General features: G+C 39.3%; 1 protein-coding gene across 3 annotated transcripts in view; it reads left to right on the top strand.

Annotated features, from left to right (window-relative positions):
• The window catches only part of LOC121589328 (dopamine D2-like receptor), a 139,794-nt gene that overhangs the window by 102,488 nt on the left and 19,317 nt on the right, over positions 1-17,989 (top strand). For all 3 annotated transcript variants that reach the window (XM_041908142.1, XM_041908141.1, XM_041908140.1), the window contains exons 4-6: positions 4,894-5,003; positions 13,625-13,877; positions 17,476-17,696. In XM_041908142.1, the coding sequence (XP_041764076.1) occupies positions 4,894-5,003; positions 13,625-13,877; positions 17,476-17,696 (584 nt within the window). The remainder of the gene's footprint in view (positions 1-4,893; positions 5,004-13,624; positions 13,878-17,475; positions 17,697-17,989) is intronic.

Genomic DNA, 17,989 nt, shown 5'->3' with positions numbered 1-17,989 from the left:
ATCTTCACCCGATACAATTTTGCCTTTTACAATTGTGAAAATGAAGAGCAACAAAAAATGTATCATCGAATCCTTCAAATCCTCTCTGCGATTTTCTACTTATTTTCCTTCACCATTCCGTCATCGATCGGCATCCTCGCAGCACGGGGTAGTCGGTGCTTACCTCCACATGCTGGTCCGCTAGTAGGCGGTCTTTGTTGAAGTTCGAGACATGAAAATTGATAGATTTTTGCAGATTGTCGTAAATCACGCTCGACCCTTAAACCAGCGGCAGCAAGGCGAAGGGGCAGCTTCATTTTTCATGTCTTACCATTTTCCCTTTTTCATCCTTTGACCACCGCTACAGTCTGTATAGCAATGACTCTATCACGTTCCAGTACTATTCAGTTCAGGCTGCCATGAATCGTTGATACGTTAGAGAAGAAATGTAGGTTCGTTTATACTTTTAGTATCGTAGGGGATTTTCCGTTTAAGATGTATTTAAAGCTTTTTAAGCTTATAAGTGACGTGAACAGTGCAGCCAATGTAGCAGATATCTGAATCATAGCTTCAACTTGTTGGAATTATATTGAAATTGAATGTTTTGTTGTTCAATTTCTGCTCCATTGGATACTTGAAGCTATATGGAATTATATGCGTCTGAAGTTTTGCAAGTTATTTAGTGAATGTTTAAAGATTATGAACATGCAAATAAAATTGCATATTCAATTATATATTGCCTTCTATCATTCTGCTGAAGAAACCTTTGGCACTGATATATTATACGAATCGCTCACTGAAACCAAGTGATTCATGTCTTGATTATATTATCGTTGATTTATTGTCTTTAAACTGTGTTAATTGTTTGTAAGATGACTTCATTCAACAAATACCTTAAATTAAAATTCTAGGAAATATTAAATTCAAGTTTCATCAATGTTAAAATTGAATTATAAATAATATTACTTTACTTGTGGAGTATATTAAGTTGTGGTTATCAAGTGCTTTAACAAATCTATTTATATGACTCAAAAAGCTCCCATAAACATTGTTGTGCTGTACCACCCAACAAAAGATGAAAAGTACATCAGACATGTACCATTATCATCAACCAAAATCCTAAAGATCATCGCCTTATCATACCATATCGGCAAATCCTAGCGACCTAGCGGAACTAATTTCACAAATTATCGCTCATTTCGATTACTAGGGCGTCACTGACATTAACGACTTGTACACCATTTCGCAACGCTTCCATTCGTCGTGTGGGTGGTATAGGTTTGCCAGTAGCCCCCTACTCGTAACGGCAAGGCGTCCGGATAGCACACAGAGCGAAATTTGGTCTAAAGGATCATCCACCAAATGACATTACGATTCGTAGCCCACCTCGGGTGTGCTAGCGATAACGAGCAGCAGAGCAGGCACACTTTGTTGCCAATTCGCCCACCAAAGGCTCCAGCGTGGATTCGTATTCCATAAATCGCACCACTAAATTTCCCTACGTAATCCACGTATTTTCATTTCCCGCGTCTTCCGCCTCTGGGAAATGGTACCAACCAGTCAGTCCGCATGAGGAACCGAATATTGATGGCTGTTACCAAGCCCGAACCACACCCGGTCAAGCAGAATCCCCCTTCCGGCATTGATGGTGGATGCTCAGCTCTCGGCGCCTTCCAGATGCTAAACATCATCAACAATATCACATCATGAAATGTAGGCAAGTGTGGACACGTGGTGACACGTAGGAAAGAACCGTAGAACCGTGTGAATGTTATCGCAAACGGATACGCGAAATTCGCTTCTGGTCATTCCTCGGTCGTCTCCAAAGATGATTACGTCCGAGATGTTATCGAGGATTTTCGTCCAAACATTTCCCCGGGGATGTTTAGATAGCGCAGCAGCAGTAGCGAGAATAAATGTGTGTTTGCTAACCGTGGGTGGTATTTGGCGAACTGGGTTGGCAAAAAAAGCTCATGTCCTAATCATTACACCTGCTGATATCGTATTGGATCAGACGATAGAGGCGTTGGATTACGCGCGTAATGCTGTCCATCAGACGCATTGTCTGGAGGATGCGAAGGCGGAAAGAACGTTGCAAATTCGAGGAGGGAAGGATGGTACAGTTCCTTTCCAAAGCCAGCCATTTTCACGACGGGTTCGCACGTGTGTGCAGGTGATGGTGGGGAAATGTTTGCCATATTTTCCCGAACACAAGACGCAAGATGCGAAATTCGATGCTAAAAGTTGGTAAACAATTACACTCCCAAGGAGATCCTACGGGGTCACTTGCTTAGCAGACATTGCAGGAAATTGTTGACTCACGCGGGTAACACTGGAGAACAGCAAGATATTGTTTTTTTCTGCTTGAAAAAGATATACTCACTGCAGCGCTATAGATGTTGGTTCCTCCTTTTTTTCACGTGATCTTTCCATTTCTTCCTCGGGCGAATCATTGTCCTGTGTGTGTCTTGTATCTTGGTAGAATTCCGGCTGCCCGTTTCCCGATCTCCAGAGCCATTGCTAACCTCGCGTTTGCGAGTGCGTTCTGCAAAAGCACATAGATATCGGTGTTTCGGATTCGTTCCTCGAGGGAAATTATGGTGCCATTAGTTACGGGCGGTTTAGCCGAAACGATCGATTACTAGAGCCCCTCGTGTCATTTCGGAATGGCACTCATGCGAACAATCACGGCGTGCACCAGCGGTTTTCGTTTGGTCTGTTTGTGTGTGTGTGTGTGTGTGTGTGTGTGTGTGTGTGTGTGTGTGTGTGTGTGTGTGTGTGTGTGTGTGTGTGTGTGTGTGTGTGTGTGTGTGTGTGTGTGTGTGTGTGTGTGTGTGTGTGTGTGTGTGTGTGTGTGTGTGTGTGTGTGGTGTGTGTGTGTGTGTGTGTGTGTGTGTGTGTGTGTGTGTGTGTGTGTGTGTGTGTGTGTGTGTGTGTGTGTGTGTGTGTGTGTGTGTGTGTGTGTGTGTGTGTGTATGTGTGTGTGTGATTGTGTGAACTTTTCTCAGCACAGAGTACAGAAAAACTGACAGGATTACTGAACGAAACTGAATGCTTTTTTTTAAGGTTCCTTCTGCACCTTGTTCATGTTTCCTATGTAGCTACTTTACCGAGGGCAATCGGAAACTGCTTGGTCAACGGCAGGTGTGGCAGGTTTATCTTTCATTCGCCAGACCAACGAGCACTTGCTGGCCAGAATTATGGATGTGCCCGGAAGCAGCTCATAAGACAACGTTTGGCCGTAGCGACAAAGAACAAACGAACTATTGGGTTGAGCCACAAACGTTCGCCGCTAAATCACTGACCCATTTCGCACGGTAACCACAATTCTGTAGGCCATTTGCCGCATGAGTGAACGCTGCGTTTACAACGAGAATGGAAACGATTTTCCAAAATCAGTTAAACCTTGTGCTGTGGGTAAATGGGATTCGAGGAAAATCCCTTGCCTGAAGTGTTATGGAAAATGCTGGAAAGCTGTGAATGAAAAAGGTACCCATTAGCTCTGTCAAAATGGTCGTTTTGCGTCGTTTTGTATTTGAATGTCGTTTGCCTTAACCGATCAAAATGTGCGTAAGGACCAACAATGATGAACTCTGCTTTGTTTTCAGGAAATTCGGAAATTTAGTTGGAAGTGTAGCTTGTTTACGATAAATATAAAATGAAATGTGTTTCAATGATAAAGGATAGGCTGAATTCAAAAGCCCTGAATTATTTCAGTTTCCCGGTACAAAACACTGACTGGTTGAAAAATATCCTTTTGCTTTTTATGGGTGTGGTTTGAAGAATAAAAAAAAAAGTGGAATTTGTCATTTAAAAACGAAACCAGTGTGAAATATGATTCGATGTTTAACTAATTCACATTTAAATCGAATTATAAAGAACAGTTCTTTAAAATTCGTTGGAAGTAACCATTGCTCTGATGTAACCTATTCACTATAGCTTTAAACTTTTTTTTTCTTTCTTATATTCAAAGAGTTTGCTCACACAAAGAATATTGAGACATAATTTCTGCTTGTTCCCGGTCGCAACGTTGACATTAGCAAAAATGGTTTCACCAGACACTGCCTACAAGCCACGTATATAACGCTGCTTGACCAGTGTTGTAGGCATGAAAAATTGGTCACAAAATTAGTTGAGTGCAGGCACGTCTCCCGACGTCGGTAGGCGCATCGGATGCCCAGGACATTAATTTCCTATCAATTCCCCCGAGGGTGGATAAACCGAGTGTCGGGCGAACTCATGAACAAGCCCTGTCTGTCGCCTGCAGTTCTTGGCGCAATGAGACGGTCCAGAACAAAAGTGACTTGGCTGGAACGTGACGAGAAAGCACAAACAAAGCACCGCAAAGGCGCCGCTGCAGTCAAATTCGTCAGCTTAAAAGCATCGTCGTCGGCAGGGAACATCGATGCAGCGTCGAGATCCTTGAACGGGTCGGAAGACTATAATTACTTTCCGCTGCTAACAGATAGCCTCCATCGCCAGCATGTGGGCCTACGGTCAGACCGGTCTCTGGAAGACGAATCGATTGAAACCTTCCATTTTGTGGGTGCCGACACCCTAAAATGAACTTTGCATAAAACATTCATTCTTTTGCACTCGACCGTAGTAGACTCTTCTTTGCTAGTGTGCTTGCGAGGCGAACTCAAGTCCGTGTGGTGAAGTGCTCTCTTCAGCATAAGGTTATGGGAAATGGGTCAACTGGCAAACGAGGCTGAGGGGAACGCTTTTTTGCGCTTGCTTCATCCATAAAATTTACTTTTAAGAGCCCATTTAGTCATTCATGTGTCTTGATTTATTTAACATGGGATAACTTTCTTTTGGCTGGAGCTCCCCAAATCTCGACGCTTTGTGCTTAATTTATTTGCCCTCTGAATCTAACCGTTTTTATCTATTTGTTTTTGTTCCCTTCCACAGGTGAACGGTGCATGGACGCTGCCAAATTTTGCTTGTGATTTCTACATAGCTATGGATGTGATATGCTCAACGTCGTCGATATTTAATTTAGTTGCAATATCAATAGACAGGTAGGTACTGCAAGGTGCTATTTAAAGTGTGTTTTAAAGCGGTTCAAGTAACGTCGTTGAAATTAATCGTTTATGAATGGTTTGAAGTATAAGATATCCAGATTTTTATATATTTTTTTGTGTACAAAATCCACCGGATAACGGCTTAGCTAGTCTTAGTTTTAAAAGACATAGATCGACCGTTACAAATATTTCTTTATTTATTTGTTACAACATTTAATATACTGGACTGAAAGCTTATCAAAACCGGAAACCATTTGAAAATCGAACTTTTCGGCTTTAGTCAACAAAAACCACTGTAAAAATCATTTTAATAATTAATTAGCATTACCGGCTTCAGCGTCACTATGTTTTATACTATAAAAACACGACGAAAAGTGCAAACGCACAATTACATTTCAAACAAATATATTGCGGATCGGTTGCAATAATATCTTCGTTGAGTTTTATTTGGATTCGCATTCATCAATTGGTTTATGGCGACAGAGTTCCATATAATTTGTCTATGACACAAGGTTTTCGAAGCTGTCTTCATCCAATTCATTCAAATAATTGTACTGCTCTTATCGGGAAGCGAGTTTATTCTATACAGAAAAGAGTATACCAGAAAAAAGTATACGCTTATAAGAAAACACCAATGTTTAAGCGGTTTTACTATTTTTGTCAGATTTTGGGCTGGATATCTCTTAATACACTTGCCTTGTAACGTTTTGTCACAAATTTGAATATTAATAAATTATTTAAGAGAGAGAAATACACAACAACAAAAAACGAAGCATCTGACACAAAAACCACTCCTAAATTATCAAATAGTGTTATTTACAATACGCTAAACCATTTAGTACGATAGAAATAGCTTCCCAAGGAGTATTTCGGAGAAACAACTCTTTTTCAGCAATTTAATAATATATTATTGATATTTTGAATTTAAAATCCCATTCATAAAATTTCGCTAAATATTTGAGTTGAAACTTATGCTGCGCTAAATTCAGCTTAAAGGATGGTTTGATTGACATAATTGATAATACGTTCGGTTGGATTGCAATTCTGTGTTTGTAAATATTATAAAATTTATTATGTGCATAACACAAACCATCGGCTCACAGCATAGTGCTTCCTATCGAGTTTATTCAACTAAGCTCAGAAAATTCGATTAAACTAGCCGCATAGCCCTAATGACCAGTGAGCAGTTAGCAGACGGTAATGTTTCGCTCAGTTGCAGCGAATATAATACATAATCTCACAGCAACCTGCAATAATCGTCTCTCATCCTGTTTGTTTGTGTGCCGGTGCAGTCTATACCCCAGAATAGATCCAAATGAATCTATTCTTTCAAAGAGCGTGGGATGGTGGAAGGTAATTGATAGGTAAATAATTATTTTGGATCATTGATTATCAAATGATTATCTACGATGCAATTTCCCTAGCGGCATTCTCTAATCGCTCATACAAGAGGGGTCGTTATACTCTTTAAACTTACTAAAACGATCCCCTGAGAGAAACGAAACCATTTTCATGCGATTTTGTATATAGCAACACAAACAAAATGAAATGGCACCGACGAAACGCATGCAAAGTTGAACTTAAAACTGTTTTGTGGAAAGGTTGAAAGACACACAATTTATTTAACTAGTAAAGAAGCTCTACGACTACACTGAAATATATATCTCCATGTCCTCCTCCAAGTCTAGGAAAAGTAAATTTCATCTTAAAACCTTATAAAGAAAATATTGGAGAATGTTATTCATCAACATGCTTGTCACCACCTGTTTCAGAGTAAGACTTATAGATAGGCATAACATGTTCGAACAAATGCGTGCACCTGTGTAGCAATGCTCTACGGCTGTCTAATTTTGTGCTTTGCTCGTTCCGAAAACTGACAACAAGATAATCTTTCATTTTTATTTGGAAAGGTGTGTCAATGTTTCGCTTGCCTTCATTCAAAGCAAGAGCACATTCCTGATTATATGGCAATTCTGGTGCCTTTGAAACCGGCATGTATCCGATGCGTATTTTCATTATAATATTTAATTTGAATATTTCAACAGTTGTCGGAGCGAGAGCTCTGGAAATAAAGGTTCGGGACGACTGCAACCAAAATGATACGAGCAAGCACATCGGAAGGGTTTGTTTTAAAATGCAGCGCATGTTTTTGCAAAAGGGATGGCTCAATATTATCATCCTGCCGTTCAGCTTCTCGTGCAATGACACATCGAACGTTTGTGGACGGTGCCGGTAATGGGCGGTTTATGGGAGGAAAAATTTAATTTAAAATTTGTATTAACATGTTAAACAAGGACCGATCGACGCAGTGCTTCGCCTTCGTGCATGATACGAACGTATTCGTGTGCTTAACGGTGAAGTGTCCATGTGCCGCTGAATTGTTTTGAAGCATGTTTGGGAACAGTTTAATAGCGAGCAAAACCACGGCTCGTGTAACACCAGCTGGTAGCTTTGGGTTATTGTACGTACAATGCGTAACGGTTCAAATTGCATGCCGTACAAGTTTGGGTAATTTGAAAACCCAAAAAATTGAAATATATCTATTTAAACAAGGAATTTTATTGCTAATAAGAACAAACAGCTGTTTATTACGTAGCATTTATTTAATCTCTTTTTATGTTCTGTAATTTACGTTTTCACATAAAAAAGCTCGTAAAAATGAAAGCAGTGAAATAAACTAGACTTACTGGTAACAATTTTATTTTTTTCATTTCTACACATCTATAACATAATGATATAGGGTAAACGTACCTATAGTGGTAGTAGTACCAATTGTGCTGGTATTGCACTAATATGCGTCTCATTAATAAATAAATAAATAAAGATTAATAGATAAATTAACAGTAGTTAAGTTATTTATGATAGTGTGCAAGGTTCTCTAGCCTTTTACAAAGGAATTAAAAGTGAAATGGGGCCATTCCGTTTCTTAGTGACCGAAAAATCCATTATTTTGTGAAAGGTATCAACATTTTTCCAAAATCCTTGGGATTTCATAACGATACTCATATTTTTGTTAACGTTCTAAATGACCACATAACAACGCAATTACTAGTTTTTTTTTTACATAATTTTTATCAAATTATATTGTTTTATTCAAATTCATTGCCTTTTGACCATATTTACGTATTTTTAAGTGTTTTTTCACGATAGTGCTATTATTGGTGCACCAAACAGGCATGTTCCTATAGTGGTCCTAGTTCTAAAATCAATAAAAACAGGTAGTCTTAGATATTTTTCATATTGTACATATTGTACTGTTTTCACTAAAATAAGCAACAGAAATGAGTTTTCTGTAAATAATTTACTAAATAAAGGCCAAAATTCGCTTATCTGGCTGTGTGAAAAATCAACCTCAAATCAAAAAAACTCTTCTGGGTGTGGATTGTCGACAGGTGTTATTCAGTCAATATTTTCATCAACCAAATTCATACATTTTTTACCCTCAAATTACGAAACAAATCAATATTATGGCAGCAATCCTTGCCATTCACACGAAAACAACTTCAAAAATAAGTTACATTGATATTATTCACTGTTTTGAGGCATCTTTGTTTACCACCACTATAGGAACACAATACGATGACTATAGGAACCATACCACCATTATAGGTACAACGAAGCAATCACAAAAATATGTATTTTTTCGTAAATTTGATGTGTTTCATGGTAAAAATGGTTGTTAATGCGAAGATAATACATATTACTACTGTTATGTGTTAAAAAATTCAGAAATTGTCCTACCCGACACTTTAAATCCATCAAAACACATCTGTACCATTACAAATTGCACCACTATTGGTAAATTTACCCTAATCGATGGAACTCTTAAAAAATCCAAAGAGATTAATGTGCAAAGTTACTTTCAGCGTGTTATGCAAGAATGGTCACACATATTTTATAGCATTGATGCTAAAATTAGCAAGTATTCTTATTAGCACTATCATCAACATGTAATTATTTTTGCGCTTTATTCCACACAATTACTCTTCTACCACCAACAAAACAGTGTGATTGCCGATAGGACATCCGGAACGTTATGCAATTGAACAATTTTTGACACTTACTACCAACCCACAGCGGCAGCTGCCCATTGTTTTATGAATAATTAGGTATGAATCAAATAGTTTATTTAATTACATAATTTACTTCCCTCGCAAAATGTACACAACATAGCTGACCTTTGGAATAGAGAAATGTAAGGATTGATTTTACCATTGAAAATGAAAACGGGGCCGGAATGTTCTCAGCCAGTATTCCACTTCTACGCTAGCCTAGTATCCTTTAACGCATACTTGCACAGTGCTATTATTGCTAGTGCTCGCTTGTTTGCTGCATTGTTGCCACTTTTTCATAGTTCAAGCGAACCACCATGCTCCCGGGCGTGAGGTTGTATTTAATTAACCTTTTCATTCCCCGTTTGGTGCTGAGCGATGGGCGGTGGTGAGCGATTCCTACCAAGTTGAGTCAACATTTGCCATTTTCATCTCAAAACAACTATCCCGCTGTTGCAATGGTTTGCAGCGCGCGGATGGCAGCATAACTGTGGGAAAAAATATTGATTCCAATCAGCTGCACAGTAAGCCCCCCGGGGTGCGCTAGTCCTTGACGGTCGAAATTCAATTTCATTCAAATGAACTTTGCAAGGTCTCCACGCAGGACATGGAAGAAACACGCGAACCAATCTAATGGTGCAAATAAAGGTATGCAAATGATGTCATAAAAGAGAGTTGTGCTGCAGTAAACAGTAAGTTGATGCACTCTCCTCCTGAGGTAGGGCGAAGGAGAGTAACTGACGAAAAACAAACAACTACAAATATCGATCATGGTGTGGTCAACAATGTGCATGCTTCCCAGAATGCTATAGGCATTTAAAATGATCTTTAACTTTTTCAAATGATGATGAAACAAAACAATTTTAACAATTTACCAAAGCGAGTTTTATAGAGAGAGAGAGAGAGAGAGAGAGAGAGAGAGAGAGAGAGAGAGAGAGGGAGAGAGAGAGAGAGAACGTGTTAGTTTTTTTTATCTCGGAAATACTTCAAAAACAAATCGTCACTATTCGGCCGAAAGATTAACCTGCATATACCAATGCTAAAAACAATCATAATTGCTCCCTCAAACACGTCATTACAAATGTCGTAACGTATCGTATAAGAGAACAAAAGTTCTCATGCTACACACTCCAAGCCACGAAATCGTGTAACTCACACACCGCAAAATTGTTGCAGCATTTGGTGTCTCAACAATGTCACAATGCGTACTTCACATTGTTTGCTTAACAAATGTGAAAACATGCCATAAAGGCAAAATGGCAATTGCATATGAAACATTCCACAGGCTGCACAATTCAGACAGGTTGAGCACGAAATAAAAATCCATTCCTCACCTTGCCAAACCTGTGACCAAGCCCGTTACATTGCTGCGGCAACGGGCCACACACGTATGATGATAACCATTAAAACAAAAACCCGTTCCAAAAGAGAACATAAAGATCGAAATAATATTTTCCCCACTCGTGTCTGTGGCTCGAAGGTCGGACGAGATAAATCGGACTAATTGAAATAATTCCTCAGCTCGAGGCGTGTGCGCTGGATCGCCGTTGGATCGTGGAAAATGTCACGACTTGTCAAAGCTGTTGCTACAATGCTGCATAATCCTTTCCCCCTCTATTCCTTCCCTGTTTCGTGCGTCACTAGCGTTAGTCACAGCAGAACATGCTGCAAAAAAGCACCACTATACCAGAGTTTGGTGTCAGCGCTGTGCGATGCAGCTGTGCATAGAATGATTCGCTCGTAAAAGTTACAGATTATGCTGATTTTGAAACAAAATCGTGCTGCACGAGCAAACTGAGGATAAACGTGGCATCCACACGGTGGCAGCGTGTACTATTTGTAGATAAAATTTGTTGCATTTTTATCTTCCTCGCCCGAAACGGGAGCATACATTTTTCTGGTTGTTTTTTATTTGGTTGTTGCTGTGAAACCGTCTCTGTCTGCCCTGTTCGGTATTTATTAAGTCGACGAAGCAGGAGAAACAATAAAACTTTGAGCAAAGGCTGTCAAATGCAAAACATAAATGGCATCCGCCTCGTTTGCAGCTGGCTTGCTGCAGTTTTGGCGAATGAACAGATGGAGATGGACTTTTTCAAATAAGCTTGGGAAAACAGACGCTCATTTTTTATGCCCTCTAGTTATGTAGTTATCCAACTTAACGCCTGCACGATGTATCCAATTTTGAACAACCAGATATGCACGTGCATCCGAGCAAATGTGTCGTCCTATCCCATTCCTTCATGAACCAATCCATACGCTTGTCGCTGTGTATCTTTCGACTTACTTATTCAACTGCTTCATTTTCTTTCTTATGTCTTAGTCCTCATCAAAGTCTTTGGCAAACCATAATCTTGCAATAAACTGTCTGTGCTACGATAAAGTTTACGATAATGTTATGGATCGATCATAAGATTCGGTGATTTGTGCGATGAAACAACGAAATTTATTAACGCACTAAAGTTTAGGCATTACGTTCAATGAGTATCAATGCTGTAACAAGTTGCAATGTGCAACACAATTATGCTCGCGTTATTGTGCAAACTTTATGTAACACAACAAGCGTATGGTATCTGAGAGAAAAATATGTTCTGAGAATTATTTGAACATGCGAACAATTGTACATTGTTGATTTATATTTTTAGTGTTTCAAGCATCTCTATAGATTTAAATGAGTATTAAAATGTTGCTCAACTTTGTTGTTTATATAAAAATAATAATAATATAATATTGTACGAAACTGTGGAAAAAATTATCACCGAAAAAATTGTGCTTTTCAATCTTAGATACTTGTTAGTTAAATGTTTAAATTGTTAAGTTTCTTTAGACATCTCATTTTTCCATACATTTTTGAACATTGGTTGCATTGACCTAAAAACAAAATTCCAATGATAGACTGTATGATCAACTAAACTGGCATAGTCACTTAATCAGAAATTCAATTAATAAACTAAGCACGCATCCGCTCTTTTGCTAGAAATATACAACCGTCAACAGGTTTCCACACTCAATACGGTAAATCCATTGTACATTGGCGTGAGATTCTTCTGAATTTGCAAAACACGATACATCCTGAACTTACCGACCACGCTAGCCATATAAATCAATCGGTCAACTTGATTAAAAACCCCGTCGGCTCTGGACCGGAACCCTGTTTTCCCCTTCTGGGCTATGTATTGTTGCCGCTTTTCTTTACTGAGAATTACAACTTTCCGGCAGGTGATTGATGACTTCATATTCACACACACATACACACACATACACACACGAGAGACTCCAACAACCCATCTTTTCATGTCCCGGGCGATATCTGGAAGCAGTGAGGTTGGATGAAAATGTAACGTACTGATGGAAGGCAAAAAAGAACCACTATGGAAGGTTCAGAAACGTTCACCTTTGGCATCGGTAGAGCGGTCTGCGGTATGGTGACAAACAAACTGAACACCCACACAAACCGGACCGGCGCCTACAGGTCCCCATCGATGCACCACAATCTCACGAAACCATAGCGGTTTTGAGATATTTTCAAATGCCGTTCCAGAAAGGCTTTCAACATACCGTTCTCACCTTGAGCCAGGTTGAAGTGGGTAGCGATGAAACAGAACGCCCACACGAAGCACTTCTAAAGCTGACTAACGAATCAACCGCAATGTAGTGTTTGCCGAGCGCTTCCCGAGCGCTCCTGTACACATAGAAAACGAACGTTTCTTGGAACACGTCGAAAAGGGATTATACTTCTTGCTTATGCTAATCTGCCGGATGAAGACCAAAACGTGTATTTGTAGGAGAGCCTACCATTTCCAACGACGGTTTTTGGGAGAAAATAGAATTCCAATCATCATTGTAGCTAAAACAATGCTTCGTGTGCCATACAAGTTTTCATCAGTTTCAGAGCCAATTTGTCACATTTCATACCCGTTGTATGAGTGACTCAGACAAGGAAGTATGTGTTCGCTTTCATCGAATCATGAGCAAATATTGAGAATGTACATGCCTCATCCTATATTATCGACCTTGCGGGCATAGTGTGCAAAGAAAATTGAATGATATTTCCATTCTCGGAATGATACGTCCACGAGCGTGGTCCCAGCCACCGGAACATAGCTGTTGCTTATCTATAGTTATATGATTGATATAATGGGCTTCCCACTTATCGAATTGCCCGAAGGCGTAGCATCTCCTGCACCCAATTTGCTTTGTACCCCTTGTGACAATATTTCATTTCGAAAACCATAGTACACTATTCCTGAGAGAATGTTGCAATCCATGTTGAGCGTTCGAAGAAGTGTTATGTATCATACCGTTAGTTATACATTCAAACGAATTGAATTGTCGCTTCGATGGCGTGCTAAACCAGATGTTACACGTGTAATATTGGTAGACATACCGATGTGGAAAACAAAATCTACCCTTCAGAATGGTCGTAGAACAAATCGATTGGATTAAATTCAATTATAGAGATAGTACCAGAAAAAATGAGCTCAGAGTTCAGTGTGATATTCTGTATAATCAATGAGGCTATCTTTTGAAGAAAGAATACTAAGCTGCTACTTATTTTTATCTTTCCAGATACATCGCCGTAACACAACCGATCAAGTACGCAAAACATAAAAACAGTCGCCGGGTGTGTTTGACGATCCTTCTCGTGTGGGCAATATCGGCAGCGATCGGATCGCCGATAGTGCTGGGACTGAACAATACGCAAGACCGATCACCTGATCTCTGCGTATTTTACAATACCGATTTTATAGTGTACTCTTCCCTTACTAGCTTTTATATCCCGTGTATCATAATGGTCTTTTTATATTGGAATATTTTTAAGGTAAGTGGAAATAATATTTCTTTCAGCAAACTCGATTGTGTATCTTATTATTGAAAAAAGGTATGCTAACGCCATCCTAACAGCGTATAAATATGCACGTTGCTTATAGGTTTATTGACTTTGCTACCGCAAACAACACACTGCAGGCATTCAAATGAATATCCAAGCTGGCGTTAGCTGGAAAATAATATAAAGAATGAGTTTTCAAACCAAATTGAAAAAAAAACAACCCCCTTAAAAAAAGAAAATAAGGCGGAAAAGTCACAGCGCATACAAACACTTCACTTTCTTGTGCGGTCTGCGGCTACGACTTGCACTTTATGGCGTTAGGGAAAAAGGCAAATGTGAAAATAAGCGCAAACACAATTGACAGAGATAAACCGCAGCACCAAACAGACGGTAGACGTGTTTATTTGTTGGCAATTTTTCGTTTGACTTTTTACTCACGTCCGTCGTGATGGTTGTGTTTTTTTTACCGCCTCTTTTTTAGACCCTCCATTCAGTGCTTATGTGTGGTCGGGTATTCCAGGCAAATAGATAGAGCAATACTCTGCTATCGAGCATTAAACATAACCGAAGCGAACGCTGGAAACAACCTGCTGCCCGCCAAACCAACGCAAACAAATGAACTTTCCGTCAGCAATATGACAGGCCGCCATTGAACATTACCCTTGGCTAGGATGCGAGGGGCGCGGCCTGTGTGCAAATATCTCGCTACTATTATGCGCCAATGAAAAACAGCTGGTAGAATAAAATAAGAAACACAGTGGAGCAAAACCAGATACACAAAACGAGAGCACAAATCATACATCACTTATCCAGGGTGGGGAAAATCGCAAAGAAAGCTCGCCCATGGAACCGTCTGGCGGAAATGGAAATTCACATCCAACATGATGCTGGCAGAAACAGACGCTGTTGCTGTTTTTTCTTCCGCCGTTCGCGATAATACGATTTGCTTGGACAATGGTAAAAGGCAACGCTTCTTGGCAGGATTGTTATTGGTGCTGAGCGAAAGCAACGTGTAAGAGGAAAAAATAGACATTTGAAAGGACTGTTTGTCATAATTTATAAATCATAGCCCTATAACAACCATGCTGAAGGAGTTTTTTTGTTGTAGTTTGTCTATTTCAATTTTTCAACGAGTGCAAAGCAATGGCTGGCAACATGAACTAGTGTGTGAATGTGGGCTCCATTTCTTACATTCTTCATCGAATTTGCGGATCTGTTCAAGGCTCCGAAAAAAGTGTTTAAAAATTACCTGAAGACTTATTCAAACGCAGTTCTGCTCTTGGGAAAGTGTGATTGTAGCAATTTGTTTAAAAAGAGTGGTCTAGACTCCAATTCCTTACATAAAGTTTATTTTCTGTAAGAAAGAGTCAATAGTGTGTCCCAGAATTAGGAAAACCTGTGATGTACTGACAACATTTCTATGCAGAAATAAGATAAGAGGATTATCCTTCAAAAGAATTCTGGTCCTATTCGCTTGAGCTGCTTGCACACGCTAAAAAATATAAACACAAACACTGACGTAAAAGTTTTAACCAGATGCCTGAGTGTGGTATGGTTTGTTGTCTGAAAATCAACAACTACTTCAAACCAAGTACATAAGGTATAATGTTGTTTAGAGCCGTTAAATTGTCATTTTTTGGATTAATGTGCGTTTGTTTCTAGTGATATAGCTATCTACAACTCAAACATTTTACCGTAAGGATTCGTCCGATTCATGAGCTGATGATAGTTCATGAATAATAAAATTTCAATTTAGTTTGGTTAACAATACTGTAGCATATGCATACGCACGTGTAATTGTGCTTGCGTCTTGCTACTGAAGATAAAGGAAAAGCCGTTATGGAATAAGTTTAACCCGATGTCAACCGACCGACTCCCAAACCATAAAAACGCTTCCGGGTTTCATAGTCTGCCAAGTCACGCCCGTCTAAGTCTGTTGCATGGTACAGTCCTTTGGCAAGATAAGCGCCATGGCGAATGATTTAGTCTTCGTTTTGGTGTGCAATATTCATGCCATAAAGTTTGCCGTCGACGGCGTGCCGGATTGAGCAGGGATGACTTGCGTTTGTTCCATCATCCGGTGGTTGCTTACTTAAACCATGGGACGGAAACAGCAGCAGCAGCAGAATGAATGCAAACCGGATAGTAGTTAAACATGTCAAACACGACAAATAGAACCTCGCTCGCGCTTGTTGCTTTAATGAGCGGTAATAGCTTCGTTGGAAGAATTTCATTATCGCGTGCATTTGTTATACGCTATGGCTGGCAGCATGTACGTTGCTTATGTATGTACGTACCACAAGGGCGGCAGATTTCATCATCGCCAAAGTTAGCACACCATATCCCGTTGGAAGTAGTAACGTATTGAGGGAACTTTTAACACGAAACTACGACAAAGTTGTGCTCGCGTGTTTCGTGAATAAAACTGCGGTCGAGCGAAAATGGTTGCCGTATTTAAAAAAATGTGGTAGTGCAGGTGCAGCTAAAGCCTGTGTTTTGCTTGCAACATGCCATATTAGAAAATGGTAGTATGTGTGACGTGTTCAATATTGCAAAGGTAAATTCTGTTCAATCCGTCTTCGACTCACTTCGCTTTGCAACGTTAATACTTTGAAAAGAACACAACTTATCTTTTAATGTGATTCTATAGTATCTCTGTTTTTGTTTTAATGATATAATAATAAAGGTTTTGCATACTGCTTGAGGTTTTTATGCTAACAAGTGTATCTAGCACATGCATATTTAAACTGTTAGCCAATTAGTTTACCATAACTGAATCGGCTTTTAAAAGTATAAACATAAAGTAATGCATATTTATTTAGAAACGTCTCATGATGGCTAGTACATCAAGCTGCAGGCCAAATTAGATTTATTATATGATTAACACTAGGTTTACGCAACCCGTCAATTTGACGGAATTTAAACTTTGAAGTGAAATACAAAAAAATCTTTTGTTTAAACTTGCATTTTACTTTTCGTAGATTTATCATAACAGAGTTTAAAGGTTCACTTATTATCATTTTGAAAAACCTTGATAAATAATTTAAATAAAATGGCCTCAAACGGAATTGGTGATCAATTTATTCCTCGTGTTTTTTGAAACTCCAGCGGACATCGGTCAAAATATGGCATAGAAAATATATCGGTTCATGTGTTCGGTGAAACTATAACGACTATTACAATAAATTAGCATTGTGCAGATAACTTTTTATGGAAATCAAAACATGTTAAACGATTAATAATTTTAATAAGATAGTTTTTTTAAAAGATTTTAACCAATCTAAATTCGTATTTTTATCCACCCATAAAATTGACGGATGTTTGTAGAGATAGGTATATGCGAGATGCCCCTAAACCTAGTGTTAAAGCAGTGAATAACCTTTGTGTGAATCATATATCTCTGAACGAGTCACTACCTCTCTTCCCTCTTACTAATCACTAAGCCTCGCCTAAAAGTGTTTTCTTCGTTTTCAAAATAACCTCACCAAAAGCTTAAATTTGAACAATTCGCAGTAGAAAAAGAGGAAGACAATCCTCGACCGTGTTGGGATCAGCATTTTTATTTGATTGTTTAATTGCCCGCTTTCAGGCATTGCGGACGCGAGCGAAAAAGCAGCGAGCCGCCCGGAAGCCGCACCTCTCGGAGATCACCGCCGGTGGCAGCATCATCGAGAACATTGCTCAAACAAAACGCCTAGCGGAAACGCAACTAGACGGCAGTACGCGAAGCGGTTCCAAGATCCTTCCGGACGAGGAACGGCCCACCAACACGGCTTCCGGCTCCAATGAGGAAGACGACGAAAATGCCGGGTAAGTGGTATGATACATCCATAGTGAACAGTGGATATGACCTTTTTTTGTTTTAGTATGTGTATGTGCATGAGTCTACATCCCTGAGCGTTGTGTGACGTTTATTTTTGACGTATAGGATCATAAATTTGAAATTCTGCACTCGTCCCGGAGTAGTGATTTGTGTGCATTGTACTTTTTTTGTTTTGTTTTTATGGATGTTTGCTGAATTGGCTGTTGTTTTTATTCAAAGGCGTTAGAATGTGCATGATTTCTGATGTAATTATCTCTGTATGATGTATTTACTTACTTGT

Source organism: Anopheles merus, chromosome 2R (assembly GCF_017562075.2).
Source record: "Anopheles merus strain MAF chromosome 2R, AmerM5.1, whole genome shotgun sequence".
NCBI lineage: Eukaryota > Metazoa > Arthropoda > Insecta > Diptera > Culicidae > Anopheles > Anopheles merus.
Note: the sequence above shows the minus strand (reverse complement) of the source record. Positions and strands in the feature narration are given on the sequence as shown.